Source organism: Myxocyprinus asiaticus, chromosome 11 (genome assembly GCF_019703515.2).
Source record: "Myxocyprinus asiaticus isolate MX2 ecotype Aquarium Trade chromosome 11, UBuf_Myxa_2, whole genome shotgun sequence".
Lineage (NCBI taxonomy): Eukaryota > Metazoa > Chordata > Actinopteri > Cypriniformes > Catostomidae > Myxocyprinus > Myxocyprinus asiaticus.
In genome coordinates, this window is record NC_059354.1 from 52026861 (window position 1) to 52050000 (window position 23140).

The 23140-nt window shown below is 37.8% G+C and overlaps 2 protein-coding genes across 3 annotated transcripts; one reads left to right on the forward strand and one right to left on the reverse strand.

The window, feature by feature from the left end:
- Positions 1–64: 64 nt before the first annotated feature.
- Positions 65–5877, forward strand: nmi (N-myc (and STAT) interactor). Its single transcript, XM_051710685.1, has 9 exons — positions 65–335; positions 425–478; positions 552–710; positions 779–895; positions 3786–3948; positions 4175–4281; positions 4578–4764; positions 5096–5199; positions 5309–5877. The coding sequence occupies exons 1-9, from the start codon at positions 315–317 to the stop codon at positions 5510–5512; spliced, it is 1116 nt and encodes a 371-aa protein (XP_051566645.1). The 5' UTR covers positions 65–314; the 3' UTR covers positions 5513–5877.
- Positions 5878–6507: 630 nt separating this feature from the next.
- On the reverse strand, positions 6508–14318 carry gpr39 (G protein-coupled receptor 39). Of its 2 annotated transcripts, XM_051710678.1 has the most exons (3): positions 14182–14318; positions 13227–14069; positions 6508–9410 (listed from the first exon to the last, which is right to left on the reverse strand). In XM_051710678.1, the coding sequence occupies exons 2-3, from the start codon at positions 14005–14007 to the stop codon at positions 8890–8892; spliced, it is 1302 nt and encodes a 433-aa protein (XP_051566638.1). In that variant the 5' UTR covers positions 14008–14069; positions 14182–14318; the 3' UTR covers positions 6508–8889. The 2 variants fall into 2 exon arrangements, with proteins under 2 accessions (XP_051566638.1, XP_051566637.1); XM_051710677.1 differs by having other exon boundaries at positions 13227–14318.
- Positions 14319–23140: the final 8822 nt, after the last annotated feature.

The window sequence follows — 23140 nt, forward strand, 5'->3', positions numbered from 1 at the left end:
TCCATGTTTTCAAACTTTAGTCATTATCAAGATAAAGCTCACATCAGTGACCGAAACGTGTCAAATATTGTCATTTGTCATATTTAATGATCATATTGTGTTCAAGTGAAAGTCTCGTCGTGTCATCGATCGATTAATCTCGACGATCATCGTGAGTTTCACTTTTGTTTCAGGATTTCTCATGTGATTTCTGACATTCAGTTCTTCCAGGGTTAGTTTCAGGAATCTGGGAATCATTCGTGTTATCTGATCAATTCGACAAACTGTTCTTGTTATTGATTTTGGGTTTTTAATCTTTGGATTCCGCTGGAGAAATGTCTGACAGCACTGAAGAGGTATGAGGTTTATAATGTTAGATTCACACACTCGTTTGATAATTTGACAGTTTTGTGTTGTTTAATAACACGATGATTAACATGAACAGCCTGTGTTTGTGGACGAGCTGAACGCTGCACTGGAGGAGTTACAGAGATACAAGGTACAGAACAATTCATTATCATTATTATTATGATGATGATGATGATTATTGACTGTACTTATTATTGTTTTAGAAGCTCATTGTGTTTGCAGATGATGAAAGGTCCAGATTACTGCTGGAGAAGCTTGCAGCAGATTCTGAGAAGAAAAAAGCCCAGACAGAAACCGAAAGTTGGATCAATTCTGAAGACAAATACACTGAACAGTTTCAGAAAGATCTGGAAGAAATCCAGGTGAATTTTGAGTTGTCATTAAAGCATGAACACACACTGAGAACAGCTGATGATTGTTTGTGTTTCAGGAAGAGCTGAAGAATCTGTCTGGAGTCAATCAGGATCTGAAGAGAGAATCTGAAGATCTTCAGATGAAGCTTCAACTCAAGAGGACTGAAACTGACGCTCTGCAACAGAGATTTAAGGTCGTATCACACTATTCATACTATTCATTTAACATAAATTAATGAACAATTCATTCATTCATATTTGTGTTGTTATTGAACCAACCAGCCCCTAGAAAAAAGAAAAAAAAAGATGATGTAATTTGAGAGTTTGCTCAAGTAATAATCATATAATGCACAAGAGGACGACAGAGTACACAGTAAAATGAAGAATGTTTTCCATCTGGGACAAACTGCCCAATTACATGTCACTTATATTTCAATATACAAAATATATACATTTATTAAAAGTGTGTGTGTATATATATATATATAATATATATATATATATAAGATAATATAAATAGCATAAATAACTTAAAATCTTCACATAGAAACATACTGTGTTTTGCTTTCAAACCAAGAAGTAACTCAATATAATGTTCCATCTTTATCTTAAATAACAAAATATTGGGTTTTCATTTAGCTCATTTTTGTTTATGCATATGGTATTTTCCCATAATTAGACAGTAACTAATAAGCAATGCCACATTTGGTTGTGATCATTGTATATATATATATACAGTACTGTGCAAAAGTTTTAGGCACTTGTGAAAAACTTTCAAAGTGAGGATTTCTTAAAAAAATAATGCCATAAATAGTTTTCATTTATCACTTAATGTCATACAAAGTCCAGTAAACATAAAAAAGCTAAATCAATATTTGGTGTGACCACTTTTGCCTTTAAAACAGCCCCAATTCTCCTAGATACACCTGGACACAGTTTTTCTTGGTTGTTGGCAGATATGATGTTCCAAGCTTCTTGGAGAATTCTCCACAGTTTTTCTATCTATTTCAGCTGTCTCAGTTGCTTCTGTCTCTTTATGTAATCTCAGACCAACACGATGTTCAGTGGGGGGTTCTGTGGGGGCCATGACATCTGTTGCAGGGCTCCCTGTTCTTCTATCTGTTTCGGCTGTCTCAATTGCTTCTGTCTCTTTATGTAATCCCAGACTGACTCGATGTTCAGTGGGGGGCACTGTGGGGGCCATGCGATCTGTTGCAGAGCTCCCTGTTCTTCTATCTATTTCGGCTGTCTCAATTGCTTCTGTCTCTTTATGTAATCTCAGACTGACTTGATGTTCAGTGGGGGTTCTGTGGGGGACATGACATCTGTTGCAGGGCTCCCTGTTCTTCTATCTGTTTCGGCTGTCTCAATTGCTTCTGTCTCTTTATGTAATCCCAGACTGACTCAATGTTCAGTGGGGGATCTGTGGGGGCCATGCGATCTGTTGCAGGGCTCCCTGTTCTTCGATCTATTTAGTCTCAATTGCTTCTGTCTCTTTATGTAATCTCAGACTGGCACGATGTTCAGTGGGGGCTCTGTGGGGGCCATGTCATCTGTTGCAGGGCTCCCTGTTCTTCTATCTGTTCTGGCTGTCTCAGTTGCTTCTGTCTCTTTATGTAATCTCAGACTGACACGATGTTCAGTGGGGGGGTTTTGTGGGGGCCATGACATCTGTTGCAGGGCTCCCTGTTCTTCTATCTATTTCGGCTGTTTCAATTGCTTCGGTCTCTTTATGTAATCTCAGACTGACACGATGTTCAGTGGGGGGTTTTGTGGGGGCCATGACATCTGTTGCAGGGCTCCCTGTTCTTCTATCTATTTAGTCTCAATTGCTTCTGTCTCTTTATGTAATCTCAGACTGGCACGATGTTCAGTGGGGGGGTTTTGTGGGGGCCATGACATCTGTTGCAGGGCTCCCTGTTCTTCTATCTATTTCGGCTGTCTCAATTGCTTCTGTCTCTTTATGTAATCTCAGACTGACTCGATGTTCAGTGGGGGGCTCTGTGGGGGCCATGACATCTTTTGCTGGGCTCTCTGTTCTGGCTGTCTCAGTTGCTTCTGTCTCTTTATGTAATCTCAGACTGGCACGATGTTCAGTGGGGGGGTTTTGTGGGAGCCATGACATCTGTTGCAGGGCTCCCTGTTCTTCTATTCTAATCTTTTCTATTTGCAAAAGTAACGTTTGTGAGTCTAACATTTATATTTCCTATTGACACACTAAAGCTGAAGATATAAATAACCATCTTAAGACAAATGGTTTTGTGAAACATCTTAAGTGCCTAAGCGTTTGCACAACACTGTATATAAAAATTCATCTTTTTCAGAAAGATGTATTTACATACCCAAAGACTTTGATAAAGTGTCTTCCAAGTCAATGCAAAAGAATTCTACTATAAACGCAGTTCTCCTTCTCCAAACTGCAAAAATCACTCTTAGTATCGATATCATATCAATATGAAATCTTTTTTAACATGGTACACTAGATGAATTATTTTAAAATATATTTCTCTCACCTTTTTAGTTATACAATTTATTTATTATTTTTTCTTTTTTGGCCACAACCATGCATATTTCCAATCAATGTAATCTAATGTTGATTGCCATAATGTTCTAGAAGATATGGGGCTGTATGATGTCAGTAAAATCCTAATAAAACAGTTATTCCACCTCCTAAGTCCCACCTTAAAAGAAGCCAATCACCTTTTAGACATCGTTTGTCAATCAGCTTGAGAATGCGCATTAGCTGAACCCGCCTGAAAAATAGCATTTTAAGCATGATCTGAGCTAAAGAAGCATTGTTTTCAGATTTTACTGCTGATTTAAAAAAAATATTCTTTGATATTGACCAATCGTTTTGGAGATTTCAGTATTTCCCCGTTCTAGTAGACAGGAGCTGTACTTTTATGCAACTTGTTTACATAGAAAATATCTGCCTGTGATTGTTCCAAAGATGACCAAAGTGTGGACTGACTTATCTTGAAAAGGACTTTGACTAAATTTAAATATAATCCTTCTCTAGATCAAAGATGATACAAGCACATGTGTGAAACTGACAAATATCCATTTATTCTCTCTGATATGTAGATTAAAGCTGAAATCCCAGTGAAAAGAGTGAAGTTTACTCATCCTGTGGAAGATGACAGCGAGGACAGAGATGAACATGTGGAATCGGTGTTCACCATCACCCAGAGACCATCATATCTGCTGAAGGGCGGTCACGCTCTCATCACGTTTGAGAAGGAGAATGGTACGAAGAAAGCCAAACAATCCTGTATCCACAAAATATTCTGGACTCAAGGAATATATTCAAACTATTCATGACCCAAAGGTGTAAGATGATGAATATTTGAGGTTTTATGGTCTCTAAAGTCAGTAAAGAGCTGTTCTCTGGTCCATGTGAACCGTTGCAGTGTCTCCTGAATGTTTGATGGCTGAACGTTTGTGTGATTGAATCAGTGTTTTGTCTCTTTCAGTGTCAGAGCAGATCCTCAGACTGGCGAAGTGTTCTGTGTCCTGTGACGAAACCAAGATGGATGTCAAACCGTACGCTTTAACTCTTGAGCCCTCAGTGAAATTTGAGGTAGAGTGACATTTCCCATCAGAACTTGTGTAGAAATGAGGGACTTTTTGAAAACCCTCAAAAAGTAACTTTCCTTTAGTAACTGTCAAGATAAAGCACACATCAGTGACCGAAACAATTCTGTCGGCATGTCAAACATTGTAATTTCTAATACTTAATGACAGAACTCAATGACTATTAGTTTTCAAATGAAGGAGAGAAATGAAATGAGGGATTGACCGTTTGGAGCTGTATGTAACTGATATTTACTATTGAATACATCACCAGAATGAACCTCATTGATTCTGTCTCTGCAGGTTCATATTAAGGTATCAAAGAAGACTATTAAGTTCCGCAATGCTCCGCCCATTTTACCTGAGGAGCGAATGAGAGACCGTCTGGAGCTGTCGTTCTCTCGAGCGAGTCGTGGAGGAGGAGAGGTGGAAAACGTGCAGTACGACAAGCAGAACGGCACGGGACACGTCACCTTCCTCAACACTGGAGGTGTGTCTCCATCTGCTCCTGCTGTTCACTGTTTGCTTTTATTTTTAATGGATGTTTGGTTTTTTCTGTTGATTCAGTGTCATCACACAGTCATGTAGACATCATTTATTTACAACTGGACTCATTTTCTCTTTATCAGAGAATCAACTGCTCAACTTTTTCTGTCCCAGTTCAGTGCAGGTTCTGTACAGAACAGAATACACTGAATTAAGTCACAGTTTAAAACCTCTGATGTGCTTGTGTGCGTTGAGTGATTTCAGCTCCGTTCATTCCAATCTGATGATTAGATTTCTTCATGTTGTTATATTTATAATGACTCTTCTGGTTTCAGTGGCAGAGAATTTGGCCCTCAGAGGAAAGTTCTGTGTGGATACGGAGAGTGACATGCTGGTGGATGTTCTTCCTCTGTATCAGTACCAACTCAAGAAATTTCAAGTGCGTTTCCATCAACACAAGCTCATAAATCTGAAATACTGTATTCAGTTTATAGAAGCAGGATGATGTTCATTGGTCTTTGTTGATGTGTTGTGTAATGACACTGTAGACATACTCGGGCGTCCCGAATCGCACCGTGCTGCTGGGAGGAATTCAGGATGTGATGGATGAAGAAGATATTCAGGACCATCTAGAAATCCACTTCCAGAAGCCCAGTAACTACGGCGGAGAAGTTGAGAACATAAAATACGTCCCAACTGGAAAACAGCTGATGGCGTTCTTCAGTGAGGACAACACTGATACTGATGCTTGAGATTCAATGATTCAGTTTATAATGTATTGATTCATTAGTTATTGGGTAAATGGGATTTTTACATTTATCACTGCTCTCATTTTGTCTAAGAGCATTTAGCTTTTTCACAATCTTTTTTTAATTAACAATATGACTTATAAAATATCATTAAGTATAAATACAAAATAAATAAAGAGAAACAAAGAAGATGTTTTAGTAGGTTATGTATGCAGTTACATCGGCTGTTAATATTGTCAACAATTGAGACAATTCCACTGGAGAAAATCATATTTACTGTGAAACTTGTTTAAAAGCTCTGCACAGGTCATAAAACACATCATATGATTGATGTTGGAGCTCTATATGAAAATAAAATGTGTATAATATGTTGCAGCTTTGATGATTGACTGCTAGATGATCATTTGTTGCAGCAGGCATTTTTTTATTTGCCATAAGCCAGTCTATATTCTATAATCACATGAGCAGCCAGATGAACACATCTTCTGTAACTCCAGATATGAGGTGATATTAGTGTATTTTGTGTTGTCTTTCACACTCGCACACAATAATACCATATACGTGCTTTTCATTATTTTAAATAATTTCCAATTAGAACATTCCTTCACTTTATTACTCCGATACTGCGCTCTGTCCACTGAACGTTTCTCTTGTGAAATATAGAGATTCATTACCATCTGTCCTTATCTCTGAAACACAACTGACACAACAGATATTTCATAAGAATGACCAGCAGTTGTGATGTCAGCTGAAGACTTGCCATTGCCATTTTGGAGAAGTCACAAGAAATACACAAACCTGAAACTAAAGATAGTTTTTGTCTATGTAAAGTCCAATTTATAATGCCATTAAAGCTTCTTTGAACCTAAAACTGACACTCAAAGTCAAGAGTGCTGAATCACATCAATCACATTTACTTCACAATTCTAGTGACACAAACCAACATGAACATGATGTATAAAACATGTCTAGAACATGCTTGTCTTTAGTTTACTTCTGGTGCTTCTTCAGTGATTCTGGTCCCTGTCTTTATTTTTCACCATCATCCTCAAATCATTTTTGGGAGAAAAATGATTATTATTATTGTGAATGCATATAGAATCAGTAATTCCTGCAATTTGCAATTCCTTGTAGTTTTATTCCCGCCATCATGTTTGGCTGTAGAACTAAAAGATCCTTCAGACTCCACAGAGTATCTGCAGAGGACGCCATGACTTCAATTTCACAACTCATTACTGCAGAACTCCAACACACACCTGTTTCATAGTGCTTCACATTACTCACTAGTGAACTACTCCTGTTTGTTTCAAGAAATACTTGAGGAGCGTTATGTGGCATCTAATGCAAGTCTTTTCTGTGCATTTGTTTGTTACCTTTCTGCTCATTTCTTGGTTGCCTTGTTTCAGTTCTTTTAAATGATGTTTAGCTCCTCTGATGAATAAGAAGACAACACATGGAGACTGCACGTGCTTCATTAAATAATAAGCTGAAGTACATAAGGGAAGATACACTTTCTAAAGCCATATGACCTTAAAAGATTACACAGAATACGTATAGGTTACAACAGGGCTAAAGACACACCTTAAGGAAAATTTGATTTTTTTTCTTGTCACCAAGTGTATTAAGATTGAAAAATAAATGTCTTTTTTTGAATATTGATGGAGCAACATAATTTGTGTGAAAATATATAATAATGGAAGGTTGTTTTGATCAAAATTCATTTTTAAAAAAGGCGGTGAAGGGGCTTTTACCCCATACTTGGGGTAAAAGGTATCCTTCAGGGCCGGAGTGGGATTCATATTCAGTCCGGGATGTCATGTCCAAGTCAGCCCACACCCAAAAGGGGGGTTGGAGGTGAAGATGATAACAATAAAACAAGATCACAGCAAAAATATGCAATATATGTAATTACTTAAATTATTTAAGCTCTCCATGTCATTATACCACATACGGCATTCACTAAGATTTTCACTTTGTCATAAGACTTCATTGTATGTGTTGTAAAAATAAGTGAATGTTAAAGGGATATTTGACCATTTCCTCACCCTCATGCCATCCCAGATGTGTATGACTTTCTTTTGTAGAACATGATTGAAGATGTTTAGAAGAACTGTTGGTCCATTCAATGCAAGTAAATGAGAAGCAGTGAGAAACAGATCAATAATTAAGTCATTTTTTACTATAAATCTCCACTTTCACTTTCATAAGCACTCTTCTCTCTTAAGAGTTCTTCTTCTGTTTTTGGTGATTTACATAAGCATATTGTCCCCTACTGGCAGGGAGGAGAATTTATAGTAAAAAAAAAAAAACTTAAATATTGATCTGTTTCTCACCCACACCTATCATATCGCTTCTCAAGACATGGATTAAACCACTGGAGTTTTATGGATTACTTTTATGCTGCATTTATGTGATTTTGTTCTGATTACCATTCACTTTCATTGAAAGGACCAACAGAACTGAGAAATTCTTCTAAAAAGCTTAATTTGTGTTCAGCAGAAGACAGAAAGTCATACACATCTGGGATGGCATGAGGGTGAGTAAATGATGAGAGAATTTTCATTTTTGGGTAAACTAAGTTTATTTTAAAGACTATCTAGGCACATAATAACACTATAGAACTGTAAATGTTTATAACTCTTTCAAGATGTACAGGCTCACACTTTAAATGCTCAGTGCTTTGTATTTTAGATCATTAAAATAGCAACAGATCCAGTGAAACAATGAAGGTTGACTGATTGTTTTTACATTTTTGCATGCCATTCAAAATGTGCCATTTTACAACGATAAGAGTGAAATAAAAGACTAAAAATAACACATTTGACCGGCCCAGCGGGAATTCTCCCGATCTTCCCGATTGCCACTCCGGCCCTGGTATCCTTTAGATATCGGGGCAATAGTTATAAGGCAAAATTTGTCAACTTGCAAATGCTTTGAGACAGCAAGATGCTTTTTTTGAGTAAAAATGAACATTATGCTTATTCAAAATAACCACTTCATAAAAGGGTGCAGCACTTCCTGTTCATTAAAATAAATGTGATAATTTCAGGGATTCTCATTAGCAACACAAATTTGCAACATTTTAAAAAGGATTAAACATTTGATTAAATTACCTCAAAATCAAACTTTAGACATTACACGCAATGATCTCGTGGATCAGGAATATTTCAGAAAGTGCTGTAGGAGTTTTTGTTGCTATTTAGTGTTTTAGGAGACAATCAAATCAAATGTGCCTTTAACCCCATTGTAGCATTCTATTAATATCATTATTATATTATAGACCAGATAATTCTGAAAATCAAAGATTTTGAATGAAGGGTTATAGAAATCCTATAAATGTTCTTTATAGAGTTTCCTGCTGTTATTCAATATGATTTTATTCACACGGTGTTTGTGTGCAGTGGTGTTGTTGTTGTTGTTGTTGTTGTTGTTGTTGTTGATGATGATGATGATTCCTCCAGCGCTGGAGCGGTGGGTGTCTCTGTGGTTGACGGTCGCTCGGTGAGGGCCACAGCAGTTTGTCTCTCTGATGATGGATGGTTTGATTTCTCACTAGTTTTTGCTCGCATGCGGTTCATTGAACTGCGCAGCAGCGGCCGTAACGTGTGACTGGAGTTCTTTGAAGCGAGGCTGTTTTCAAACGTTCTTCTGTTGACGTGCTCGAGCGACAGACGACACGTGAGCATCTGCCAGAACGCCGAACGGAACTGTCTCGATGAGAGATTATACAGCAGCGGGTTTAACACAGAACTCAGGTAGAAGAACGTGTCGGCCACGGGGTGGAGCTTCACGTAACTGCTCAGGTAACTCACCGTCCACGTGGACTTGGGCACTGACGCCGTCATCAAACGACGGATCTGGTTGGGCATCCAGCACACGAGCAGGGCACACATGATCAACACTAACAGACAAACAGAGAACAGAATGTGTGAGCATTAAGGTCCAGTACATGTGAATATAGAACTGTCTTTCTGAACTGATTCATGTATAGAGAACGAGTAAGGGGTGGCTCTATATTTGGGGCTAAAGCCCCAGTGGCCCACCCCGAGTGCCGCCCATAGTGCGGGTCAGATCCACTATGAACATTAGCACTCTCTATGAGAATTGGATTATTACAAAAATTATTTTTTACAATAATGATCACATTTTATATTATATGTTTCAGTGAGTCGGTATAAATCTGTATTCCAAGAGATGACATATGAAAGTATCTGTATATTTTTACTGTTGAGTTTTTTCTGAGCAGCAGAGCATTTGATGATTAACTGTGTGGATTTTAAAAAACATGAGGAAACATGATGACTTGTTTAAATTATGAGGTCAAATACAGCTGTTAGGCCCTGATTTACTGAAGGTTTACATGTATAACAACACATGCAAACTTAAAATGCAAAATGTCCATGCTGATCTACTAACGTCTACTGAGAATTGTGTCTTTCAGATGTGTAAAATGGTGATGAGTGATGACTTCAACATGTAAATAACACAGTATTTTGTGATTTAATACTCAGGTTTTGAGGATGATTCTCCCTTAAATATAGGGAGTACTAACTCTACCTATAAATGGCATTTAATGTATTTATAAATATAATTTTTTTAAATTATTAACCTGTCTTCAATATAGAAATCATAAAATGTTCAATCTTTGTTATTTAGTATTACTGGGGCGAAACTCATGAATGTTAATCAGGTTATTATCAGATGATGTTGAACAATCTTTTACTGTTTTGATAAACAGTCATTTATATGACTAATTCAAGTGCTCCAGTAAATATTTCACATAATTGTATAACTTGATCTGTACATCTGACACTAGCATCAACGTTTTTTTTGTTGTTTTTTTTTGCATTTTGGGATATTGCATAAATACCGCTGGATGGAAACACCAAGATGCGAATAAAATCTCCGAAATGCACATTAAAAAATGTATACGCTCGCTTGAGGTGGATACATTTTTGATTCGATAAAAAGAAATGTGCATAAACTATGATGGAAACACATTTACCAAATAAACTCCTTTTGAATTTGTTAGGAATAAAAGTTGCACATCAAAATGGTCATGTGACTGAAAAACTTGTTCATTACTGAACTAACAAGCGGACCAATCATCACATCTGAAATGTTGCTCTGGTCATCATGAAGCAACAGTGTCTAGAAAATCCAAATCCTACAAAGAGTTTGCAGAGCAAATAAGTCGAAAACATACTTGAACTGTACGGAAGAGAAGGTTTATTGACATTGACATACGGTTGAACTGTGATGCACCTCATTGATCACTGCCTGCATCACCTTTATCTATTGATGGACTACACTCTTATAATGGAATATATAGACTATCAATTAATAGCCAACAAAAGCCTTCATCAGTCAACTAACAAAGGACAATGCATCTATGTGAACTTCTGCAGTTAATCCAGGATGAACTTCAAAGACATCAGTCATTAATCTTACAGTTCATATAAAATCTTTGTTTAAACACGGGCCCTTAACACTTACTTAGTTTAATCATTTTAACCCATGACCTGCACTGCACATAAATAAGTAATATTGTCATTATATTCATGCTGTTTAGTCAGAGGGGAACTGGCCCCCACAGTGAGTCTGGTTTCTCCCAAGGTTATTTTTCTCCATTAATCAACATCTTATGGAGTTTTGTGTTCCTTCCCACAGTCGCCTTCAGCTTGCTCAATGGGGCTCTAAATACAATTATTATTTAATTACTTATTTTTAAACAAAATTTACAATCATATTTAATCAAACTACACAATGATGACAATGACTTTATAGATATTACAGTTTCATTTCTGTTAATGCCTGATCTTCTGTAAAGCTGCTTTGAAACGATGTGTGTTGTGAAAAGTGCAATACAAATAAAAATGACGACTTGGATCAGTAAGACAGAATGACTGATTGATCTCATGATAAAGTTTTTGCATCAAGTACAAAAAGTTACAGGTTCTAATCCGCCCTAATTTAACATTCTAATTGGGGCAGGGTTAGGGTTAGGGTTAGGGTTAGGGGCAGTGGTGGCTCTGGGTTACTGATCAGAAGGTCGGGGGTTCAAGCCCCAGCACTGTCAAGATGCCACTGTTGGGCCCTTGAGCAAGGCCCTTGACCCTATCTGCTCCAGGGGTGCTGTATCATGGCTGACCCTGCACTCTGACCCCAGCCTAGCTGGGATATGTGAAAAAAAGAATTTCGCTGTATATGTGTGATAAATAAATATAATTAAAAAAAAATTTAATTGAATAAATAACAATTGCATCTGTACATCAGTGGATGTGTACCTCTGTTTGCATTTTGCTATGTGATTTCACTGGAAAGGATCGCGAGCTACGGAAAAGCGTGTCTGTGTGCATGAGAGAACATTGCCGCCCGCCCGCTGTCACTCAATGCCACTTAAACAGCCGCAACGGGCACTCATTATAACATTATAAATAACAAATTCCAGTGCTAATATTACACTCAAACGAAATGGAAACTCAAAAATTGAAGATGTTTTTTTTACATTAGACACTTACCTGACAAAAGGGACAAAATTGGCAAAGGCGAAAAGTTGTGGGGACATGTTCCACCCGTCCCACCCATAAATGACGCCTACAGTTGAGTCCAATGTTTATTTGGATGTGTGGCTATTTGCTCAAATATTCTTATTAAATCACCTGCAATACACCCATGAAGCACTCTTGCAATTTGTTAGAAGGGTTACTACTCTTTATTTGAGATCTGAGTAAATCAGGGGTTTAGACTGTCATTATGAAACTCATTGTTTTATTAGTTGTTTGCCTACATACACACAGTGTGTAAATGCCAGCTTTGTTTTGACCAGTTTTGAGTGTTATGTTTATTACTCAATCAGTGTTTAATATTTTGGATATGAAATACTGACTTTAATCTCATATTTCACTGGATCCCACATTTCAGTCTGTCAATAAGCCATATTTTTCTACAAGAAAACAAATGAGAAATGACAGAGAGGATTGTCCAGGATATTGCTCCGTCCCAAATCACACACTTCTACACTATTCTACGCCATTTTATAATGTGAGTAGTTTGGCTAATGAGCTAACTCTAGCAGAAACACATCGTGTGCATTTGAAATGTCACTTCCTTCAGCGGTAAAATGTCGAGTGCTTCAGTGATGTAAAAAAACCTGTTAGTGTTCCATCTGCGACGATACTACACTTCAACATTCATACACCAGATGAATATACAGTGTGTAGTGTGTAACTCGAGACACTGATTATATCTAAACCGTACGGCAGAGATTGTGTGTGTTGGAGGCGAAACTTTGAACAGTCTGTCAGACCGTGATTTAACACGGTTGGTTTGACATGTAGGATTAATCAGAAGATAATTTGTAAAGATATTGTTGAGAGGAACTGGATGACAGTTACTGATAATAAAGTGTTCTTCAAACAACAGAGTTTTAACTATCGCAGTGGATTTTAGAAACACTGATAAACAGAACTGTTTATGGGGACTCATGGATAGGATAAGGGTTAGGTGGATATTTGTGTAAGGTTGGATGAGTGTAAAGGTAAACCTTTGACAAACCTTTGAATTAACTTTTGGTCTTGTTTTTGGTTTTCACTGTTTTCATGAGCAATAGTTTCATGTTTTAAATGCAACTGCCACCTTATTGGCCAAGACTGACTTTGAGAAGAGACACACATCTCAGATAATGAATCAACATGAGAGCATAATAGTGCCATACCCAAGAAGAGGATAGTCTGTTTACGGGACGCTTTCAGTCGGGCGCTCTCGTGTTTGGGAACGCTGTGTCCTGCTGTGTTTGTGCTGCTTTCAATGGGGCCCATTGGTGTCCGCAGTACAACAATCATCCCTCTGCACATGAAGGCCACGCCGCACAACACCAGAAGATACAGAATGAAAGCCGTGAAGATGCTGGTGCGATACATCACCCAGTGTCTGCTGAGGTTTGTACAGAATGTCAGATTATGCACAGGTGTGCTGCGGCCCTCAGGTACGTGTCCTTCCATTCCCGTCGTGATCAGCAGCGGTAAAGCGATGAGTGCTGAGCAGAGCCATGCACCAAGCAGGAGCTTCGTTGTACGACTGCCGCCGATGGCTTTGTAGCGAAATGGGTGGCAGATGGCAAGGTAACGCTCAAAACTCAATGTTGCGACATTCAAGATGGTGGCGTAGCTGCACGCCTCAAACAGGAAGTTGTAGATCTTGCAGGAAGCGTCGCCGGATGAGGACGAAAACGGGAACCAAATCGCGCTGTAGAGTTCCACGGGCATACCGATCAACAGCACCAGCAAATCAGAGCAGGCCAGACTGACCATGTGATCGGTGACGTTTTTCTGCAGGTATCCATTTCGCTGCAGCACCTGTGCCACGTGAATGGTGATGCTGTTTCCCACGATGCCGAGGATGAGGATGAGACTGTACAGCACTGTGAGGAAGATCTTCACATCGCCATTCGGCTCCAGTTTTTTCCAATCTCTGTCCACTTCCTCATTCTCCTCCATGATGTCACTCTGTTTGACCTTTGACCCCCTGTCTCTGACTAATTGACTTTAGTCCCGTTTATCTGACCATTAAAGCAAGTGATTAATCATCAGACTGACTTAGAAACCACTTTTAAGTCTCCTGAACAGAATGTTGAGTTTGAATTGAATGTTTGTAAGATGTCATGCTCTCACCTCACTAAAACCGTCCCACTGTACTCCAACACATTGTTGATCCGGTCGTATGATGGTTTATTGAAATGCACACTTCAGTTCATCCTCCTTCAGCAGAATTCCAGTTGTGTTTGAAGCTCTAGAGTTAATGATTAGAGTTTAACAAATGTAAGCGGAGGGCGTGTGAGTGTTACTGCCATGAACTGAATGGAGCGAACCATTAGTCACGTGTTGCCTTTGAACACATGGGTGTGTTCTCTCTCTCTGTGTGTGTGTGTGTGTGTGTGTGTGTGTGTGTATGTATGTGTATGTGTGTGTGTGTGTGTGTGTGTGCACTTACTCAATGTTACAGCCACAGTAAATATTCTATCTAGAATGTCTTAAGCAGATGTTATGATTGAAAAGATCTAAAGTAAAAGAACTACACATTCATATTCACATTCACTAAAGCACTGAATGTACCTGACTGGTGTAGTGGTGACAAGACGTGGACATACTTTACATTTACCAACAATCACAGTATTTTTTGGTATGTTGCTGGCATGCTGTGCGCTGCAACCATATTAAAACAAACATCAATTTAAATTAATACTGTTCTTTTTATTATTAGTAATATGTGTAACACTTTAATATGGCTCTAATTATGATCATGTGTGGTAGGCTAACGTTCATCTTAAAGCAGTCATGAAATGCTCTTTTTTTAATAGATTTATTATCTTCCCTGAGGTTCACTGATAATGTTAGTGAATTTTTTTTTTTTTCACCAAAACAGTCATCATTTAGTAATATATAAACATTTTCCACCCTGTCTCTGGCCCTCTGTCTCAAATGCTCAGTTTTTGCCTCAGCGCCTCCTTTAAACTTCAGTGTAAATGCCCACTGTTCTGACTGGCTATGCAGCCCCTCAAATTCAGCCATATTTGAAACTCAATCGTAAATGAACAATCCCACGTGCATCATTTTCCCCCCGCTTTTCTACTGTTTCAACTGCATGCATATTACGTGTGCACTTGTTTTCTTTTATTTTTTTCTGCTTGTCTTCATCTCGCACTTTGATTGCGTGCATTCATTTTCTCCTCTGTTTTACATGGATTATTGTATCAATCCCAAGCCTCTGCTGATCAGGAACCACTACAACAACAGCAAACAATTGCGTGAGGGATTCACATCGATCTCAAACCCTTGCCGCTCAAGAACAACCATAACAACAACAACAACAACAACACCATTGCGGTAAGTCATGGCATTTGCTCATGTTATTGGCTCGTACATTGCATGCCACATGTTTACTATAGCTTCTTCCGTCAGCAGTGTGGGATTCACATGTGATAAATGTAAGGAATTAGTCAGGCTGACAGAGAACTTTAACGAGTTATAGGCACGCATCCGAACACTAGTGGAGGTCAGTGAGAAAGAGAAGCCGGTAGATACTGTTTCGGATGCGGGTAGTACAGCGAGCAACACACACACTTTGGTTCTGACTGTAGAGCCCCCACAGCAGGGCGCTTGGGCGATGTCTCGGCAGCATACTCGCTCAGCAAAGCGACACCACTCTCCTGTTCCTGTTAGGGTTTCCATCGATTCTCCCCACTCAGTAAAGCACCTACTGAGAATCATGTTGAAATGATTAGGTGATTCTATTGTAAGGAATGTGGAAATAGAGACTCAAGCCACTATTGTTAAATGCATTTCGGGGGATCGAGCATCTGATATCAGATCAAATTTACCAGTTGTGTCTAATGCTAAACGTAGATTTTCTATAATTGTTATTCATGTCGGCACTAATGATGTCTGGCTTCACCAGTCGGAGGTCACTAGAGATAATGTTAAAGAGGTGTGTGAACTTGCAAAAATGATGTCAGACACTGTAATATGCTCTGGCCCCTCCCTGCTTGTCATGGTGATGACTGAATGGCTGGATGTTTGAGTGGTGTCCGGAGAATAGCCTAGGATTCATAGACAATTGGAAAAGTTCTTGGGGTAGTCCTGACCTGCTAAAGAGAGATGGAATCCATCCATCCAGGGAATGTGCCGCTGGCCTCTCTAGTAATTTGGCTCATAGTCTTAATAGTGATAGTATTTGACTAACCGGGGCCCAGGTCAGGAAGCAGACAAACTGGCTAATCCGAACATCTGCTAACTACCTTGAGACGTCACACAGGTCACATAAACTACAACACATAGAGACTGTACCACCTAGATATCATATAGAGACTGTGTCTGTTCCCCCCGAACTATCAAACGTAAAACTCTCACTAAATCATTTAGAAAAAATTTGATTACAGTAAAATTTGAAAATAAAAAATACAAAAATTTAAGATAAACATCATATAAAGGTAGGGCTACAAAACATTAATCTCTTTCAACCAATGCACTAATTGTAAATTAAATTATTACAGATCATAATTTGGATGTGCTCTGTTTGACTGAAACCTGGCTTAAACCGGATGAATATATTAGTTTAAATCTACTGCCCCAGGTTATTGTTATAAATATGAGCCTCGTCTGAAGGGTCGAGGAGGAGGTGTACAGTGAAGTTTTTGGTGTTACTCAGAGGACAGTATATAAGTTTAAATCTTTTGAACTAATAATGCTTAATGTGACACCATCAGATATAAATAAAAAATGTCTGTCATCCTTTACCCTTGCTACAGTGTATAGATCACCTGGGCCATATTCTGATTTCCTTGGTGAATTTACACATTTTCTATCAGATTCTATCTAGTAGTTAATGCAGATAGAGCTTTAATTGTCGGTGACTTCAACATTTACATAGATAATGAAAATGACACATTGGGATTAGCATTTATCGATTTTCTCATCTTTCTTGGAGTCAGACAAAATGTGATGGGACCAACTCATCGCCATAATCATACGCTAGATTTAGTATATGGAATTGATCCTGATACTATTGAAATTCTGCTGCAGAGAGATGACATCTCAGATCATTACCTCATCTCTTGTATGTTGTGATCAGATAATGTCACTCAATCTACACCACACTATTGTTCAGGTAGAATTATTCTTTCGACCACTAAAGATAGCTTCAATAATAAACTTCCAGATTTGTCTCATATACTCAGTAAGCCAAAAAGTCAAGAAGAACTTGATGTAATAACAGAAAATATAAATACAGTCTTCTCTTGCACTCTTGATAGTGTCACCCCCCTTCGATTAAAGAAGAAAAAAGCCCCGCACCATGGTACAATGATCACACTCATGCTCTCACGAGGGCAGCTTGGAAAATGCAGCTCAAGTGGAAGAATACAAAATTAGAGGTATTTCACGGTGCATGGAAGGATAATGTCTGTAGCTACAGACAGGCATTAAAAGCTGCCAGGTCAGCATATTTTAGCAAACTCATAGAAAATAACCACAACAGTCCTAGGTGTTTATTCAGTAATGTGGCTAAATTGGTTAGGAATAAAACATCGACTGAACCAGATATTCCTTCGCAGCACAATAGTAATGACTTCATTAATTTCTTTATTGATAAAATTGAACTCATCAGAAATAAAATTGGAATTATGCAATTATCTGTCACAGTACCACAGAAAACAGTGTCTCATAATTTTCCTCATGAGTAACTTCAGTCCTTCGCTGTCATAGGTCATGAAGAGCTAACAAAACTTATCGAAACATCAAAAGCCACAACATTTATGTTAGATACAATAACAACTAAGCTCTTAAAAGAGGTATTCCCTGTAATCTCAGAACCTCTTCTTAATATTATTAACTTCTCGCTATCCTTAGGACATGTCCCAAGAAACTTTAAAATGGCAGTTATCAAACCGCTTATTAAGAAGCCACAGCTTGATCCTGGAGAATTGGCTAATTATAGACCGATTTCAAATCTACCATTTATGTCAAAAATACTAGAAAAGGCAGTGTCCTCCCAACTATGTTCATTTCTACAGAGAAATAGTATATATGAACAATTTCTGTCAGGATTTAGGCCCCATAACTGTACAGAGACTGCACTTATAAGAGTTACAAATTACAAATGAGTTCATCTGATCGCGGCTGCATTTCTCTTCTAGTGCTTTTAGATCTTAGTGCTGCCTTCGACACCATAGATCACAACATTCTCTTGAATAGGCTGGAGAATTATGTTGGCATTTGTGGACTTGCATTAGCATGGTTTAGGTCCTATTTAGCAGACCACTACCACTTTGTCTGTGTAAATGAGGAATTGTCAAATCAAACAAAAGTTAAGTATGGAGTGCCACAGGGATCAGTTTTAGGGCATCTACGTTTCTCCTTATATATGCTTCCCCTGGGAGATATTATCAGGAATCATGGAATAAGTTTCCACTGTTATGCCGACGATACCCAACTTTATATTTCTTCTAAACCCAACGAAATTTCACAATTCTCCAAATTTGCAGAGTGTATCAATGAAATCAAAGATTGGATGGCCAGAAATTTCCTTCCACTCAATTCCGACAAACAGAGGTACTAATGATTGGACCAAAAACCTCTAAGAATAAGCCGCTAAAATATAATTTTACTCTCGATGGATGTACTGATACATCATCTTCTAGAACTTAGGTGTCATATTTGATACTAATCTGTTCTTTGAAAATCAAATTTCCAATGATTGTAGAACAGCATTCTTCCACTTCAGAAATATTGGTAAATTATGACACACGCTCTCTGTGCTGATGCAGAAAATCTAATTCATGAGTTCATGACCTCAAGACTAGTTTATTTTAATGCATTACTGGGAGGATGTCCAGCAAGTTCAATAAATAAACTTCAATTGGTTCAAAATGCAGCAGCCAGAGTGCTGACTAGAACCAAGAAATATGGTCATATTAGCCCCATTTTATCGTCGTTACATTGGCTACCTGTTAAATTTCGTATTAATTTTTACATTTTGTTAACTACTTACAAAGCTTTGAATGGTCTAGCTCCACAGTACTTATGTGACTTCTGCCATGCTATATTCCATCACGTTCATTACGATCACAAAATTTTGGCTTGTTAATAGTTCGTAGAATATCAAAATTCACAAAATTAGGTAGATCCTTTTCCTATTTGGCTCCTAAACTATGAAATAGTCTCCCTAACACTGTTCAGGACTCAGACACACTCACTCAGTTTAAGTCTAGACTAAAGACTCATCTATTTAGCCAGACATACACCTAATTTATCCTTCAACTCACAATTAGGCTGCTTTAGTTAGGTCTGCTGGAACCAGAAACATCCATCATGATCTATAACTTTGCAATAAATTGAATGGCATCTACACTAATATTATTCTATTTGTTTCCCTTTCTCAACCTCTGGATTCATATACCGGGGTTACCAGAGCCGGCCAGATCCAGCTCTGTTCCTGCTTGGTGCCGTACTCCACTGCTATGTGTCTCTGAGTGATGACGACTAAATGCAGCCAGTGCCAGCAAGACATCATTTCAGTGAAAAATTACTATTACAATTTGAAAAAAATGTTCAGAACTTCTTAAACTACTTCAAAGATTTCTCATCAAAAAATCCTCCATGTGCAGCAATGACAGCTTTGCAGATCCTTGTTATTCTAGCGGTCAGTTTGTCCAGATACTCAGGTGACATTTCACCCCACACTTCCTGTAGCACTTGCCTTAGATGTGTCTGTCTTGTCGGGCATTTCTCACACACCTTACAGTCTAACTGATCCCACAAAAGCTCAATGGGGTTAAGATCCAGAACACTCTTTTCCAATTATCTGTTGTCCAATATCTGCATTTCTTTGCCCACTCGAACCTTTTCTTTTTGTTTTTCTGTTTCAAAAGTGGCTTTTTCTTTGCAATTGTTCCCATAAGGCCTGCACCCCTGAGTCTTCTCTTTACTGTTGTACATGAAACTGGTGTTGAGCGGGTAGAATTCAATGAAGCTGTCAGCTGAGGACATGTGAGGCGTCTATTTCTCAAACTAGAGACTCTGATGTACTTATCCTCTTGTTTAGTTGTACATCTGGTCTTCCACATCTCTTTCTGTCCTTGTTAGAGTCAGTTGTCCTTTGTCTTTGAAGACTGTAGTATACACCTTTGTATGAAATCTTCAGTTTTTTGGCAATTTCAAGCATTCTATAGCCTTCATTCCTCAAAACAATGATTGACTGATGAGTTTCTAGAGAAATCTGTTTCTTTTTTGCCATTTTTGTGGCAACAAAACTGTGGCAACTCAAAAACAAACACAAAGACAATGTTAACCTTCATTTAATGAACCAAATAGCTTTCAACTGTGTTTGATATAATGGCAAGTGATTTTCTAGTACCAAATGATCAATTTAGCATGATTACTCAAGGATGGCTGCTGTCTAAATTTGATCAAAAATGACTTTTTTCAAATAGTGATGGTGCTGTTTTTTACATCAGTAATGTCCTGACTATACTTTGTGATCAGTTGAATGCCACTTTGGTGAATTAAATTACCAATTTCCTTCCGAAACAGCAAAATCTGTACATTATTCCAAACTTTTGCCCGCCAGTGTATTTTCATGTTGTTTAGCCAGAGGGGAACTGGCCCCCACAGTGAGTCTGGTTTCTCTCAAGGTTATTTTTCTCCATTAATCAACATCTTATGGAGTTTTGTGTTCCTTTCCACAGTCTCCTTCAGCTTGCTCACTGGAGTTATAAATACAATTATTATTTAATTATTTATTTTTATACACAATTTACAATCATATTTAATCAAATTACACAATGATGACTCTAAGACTTTATAGATATTACAGTTTAATTTTCTGTTAATGCATGATCTTCTGTAAAGCTGCTTTGAAACGATGTGTGTTGTGAAAAGCGTTATACAAATAAAAATGACTTGACTTTACTAGAAAGTTTGTGTCGATGTGCCCGGTGAAGACAGCCTCAAGCCATTGCGTTGCATCCCCTTGCGTCAACTGACGCACCGGATATAGACAGGGTATCAGGACCATAAACTATCAAACAGTCATGACATTTGAAATATTAATGAATGAAATTTACTTGCATTTTTGATTGTGTCCAATAGTGTTTTTACTGCCCCATCCTTCAATGACAATTCCTTTGCAAAGCTTGAATCGTTTTATGGCTGGTTCACAAGCAATCCACGCTGATATCAGTTGACAAAACATGCAATCCATGCTGAAATACATCGATGAAACATCCACATGACATACACACATGGTCCAAAGCACAATAAGACGCACACATCCAGTTTCCAGTATCATCCTGCACTGAAATGCACATTGCTGGAAATACATAAAAATGGTCAAAGACGTCCATCTAGTGTGTGTTTATATACACCAACAATTAAAAATTGCACATATGGGTGAAATAACAGCGTGAACAGTTTATGCACAAAACAACAAGAGGCAAAGCTGTAGGCCTATATCCTGCTCTCTCACTCTCTCTTGAAAAACTGAGCCCCAGTGGGCGGGGCCAAGGGTGTGATGATGTAAAGTAGAAGTTGATGTTGTTGCTGTAGAGGTGGTCATGAATTAATGAGTATCCTTTGTGACATCACTAATATACGGATGTAGAGAATGAGGCGTTTCGGAGCTTGGTTTCAATAAATGCTTTTATTGCATTGGGGATTCATTTTTGAGTTTGAAATTTACAGGATGTTTTTATGATAGAAAGACCTGTTATATGTCGAAATATCAAGGAACATTTGATTCCTCATGACCTTTAAGTTAAATCTTTTAAATAAACATAAATATTAAGGGTAACGCTTTATAATAAGGTTCCATTTGTTAATATTATGTAATGCATTTGGTATCATGAACTCACAATGAACAATATGTATTTTTACAGTATTTATTCATCTTTATTAATGTTAGTTAGAAAAATACAATTGTTAATTTTTAGTTCATGTTAGTTCATAGTGCATTAACTAATGTTAACAAATACAACATTTGATTTAAAAAATATATTACTATTTGTTGAAATTAACATTAACCAAGATTAATAAATGCTGTAAAAGTATTGCTCAAAACGAATGTTCTGATTGGTTGATTGATGACACAAAATACTGAATACAGTTCAGTGTGTCAGAGTACGTGCTAAAACAGCTACGCTGTGGCTCTGACCTGATTTATCATGTTTGATGGATGTTTGATTTGTTAACTATATTAACCTTGGTATATCCATAACACTGTAAAATGTTCTGATGACTGTACACACACGTCACCACAACATCTGCCCACAAACACATAAATTATCACCACAGCTCCTCGTGATCTGAGATGACTGGTACGATCTTATCTGTTTCAGTTTCATCCACTGCTAATAATCACTGACTCTCTGTGTGTGTGTGTGTGTGTGTGTGTGTGTGTGGTCTTTTAGTGTAAAACACAAAATTATCTACATATTATTCAAGCAAGAATTTCTTATTAATTGAGAAATGAAATAAATCACTGAGACAAACAGCATGTAAAGTGAGTGAAGAGACTTTAATCACTGTGTGTGTGTTATTGTAGAAGTTCTCAGTGCAGATAAACACGAGCAGTAAAACAGAGATAAGCGGCTTATGTGTGTGCGGGAACTAGTTCCTCCACAGTCCTTGATTCTTTTAACAACATCTCACTGATAGAACACACACAGCTGCAGTTGCTGTTACTTGCAATTATCTCTTAAAAAGCTGAAACAATATACTGTAAAAGCCCTACACAAATAAAACTGACTTGGCATGGTGGTTCTGTTGACAAGAATTAAAGTGAATCTCATAATAGCTCTTAAGAACTTGTCAGGGACACCTTTCATCCAAAATAAATGATTAAAATTGTATTAAGCTGAAAGAAAATGAAGTCTTAGTTTGAAGTTTTAAAGAGCATTTGGAACGTGCTAACCCTAAAGTCAGCTTGATGTAACAAATTAAAATACAGTATTAAACATTAAGTACTGTGCAAAAGTTGAAGGTACTTTTGAAAAATGCTGTAAAGGGAGGATGTTTTGACAAATAATGCCATGAACAGTTTTTATATCTATTAACTTCATACAGAGTGCAGTAAACATAA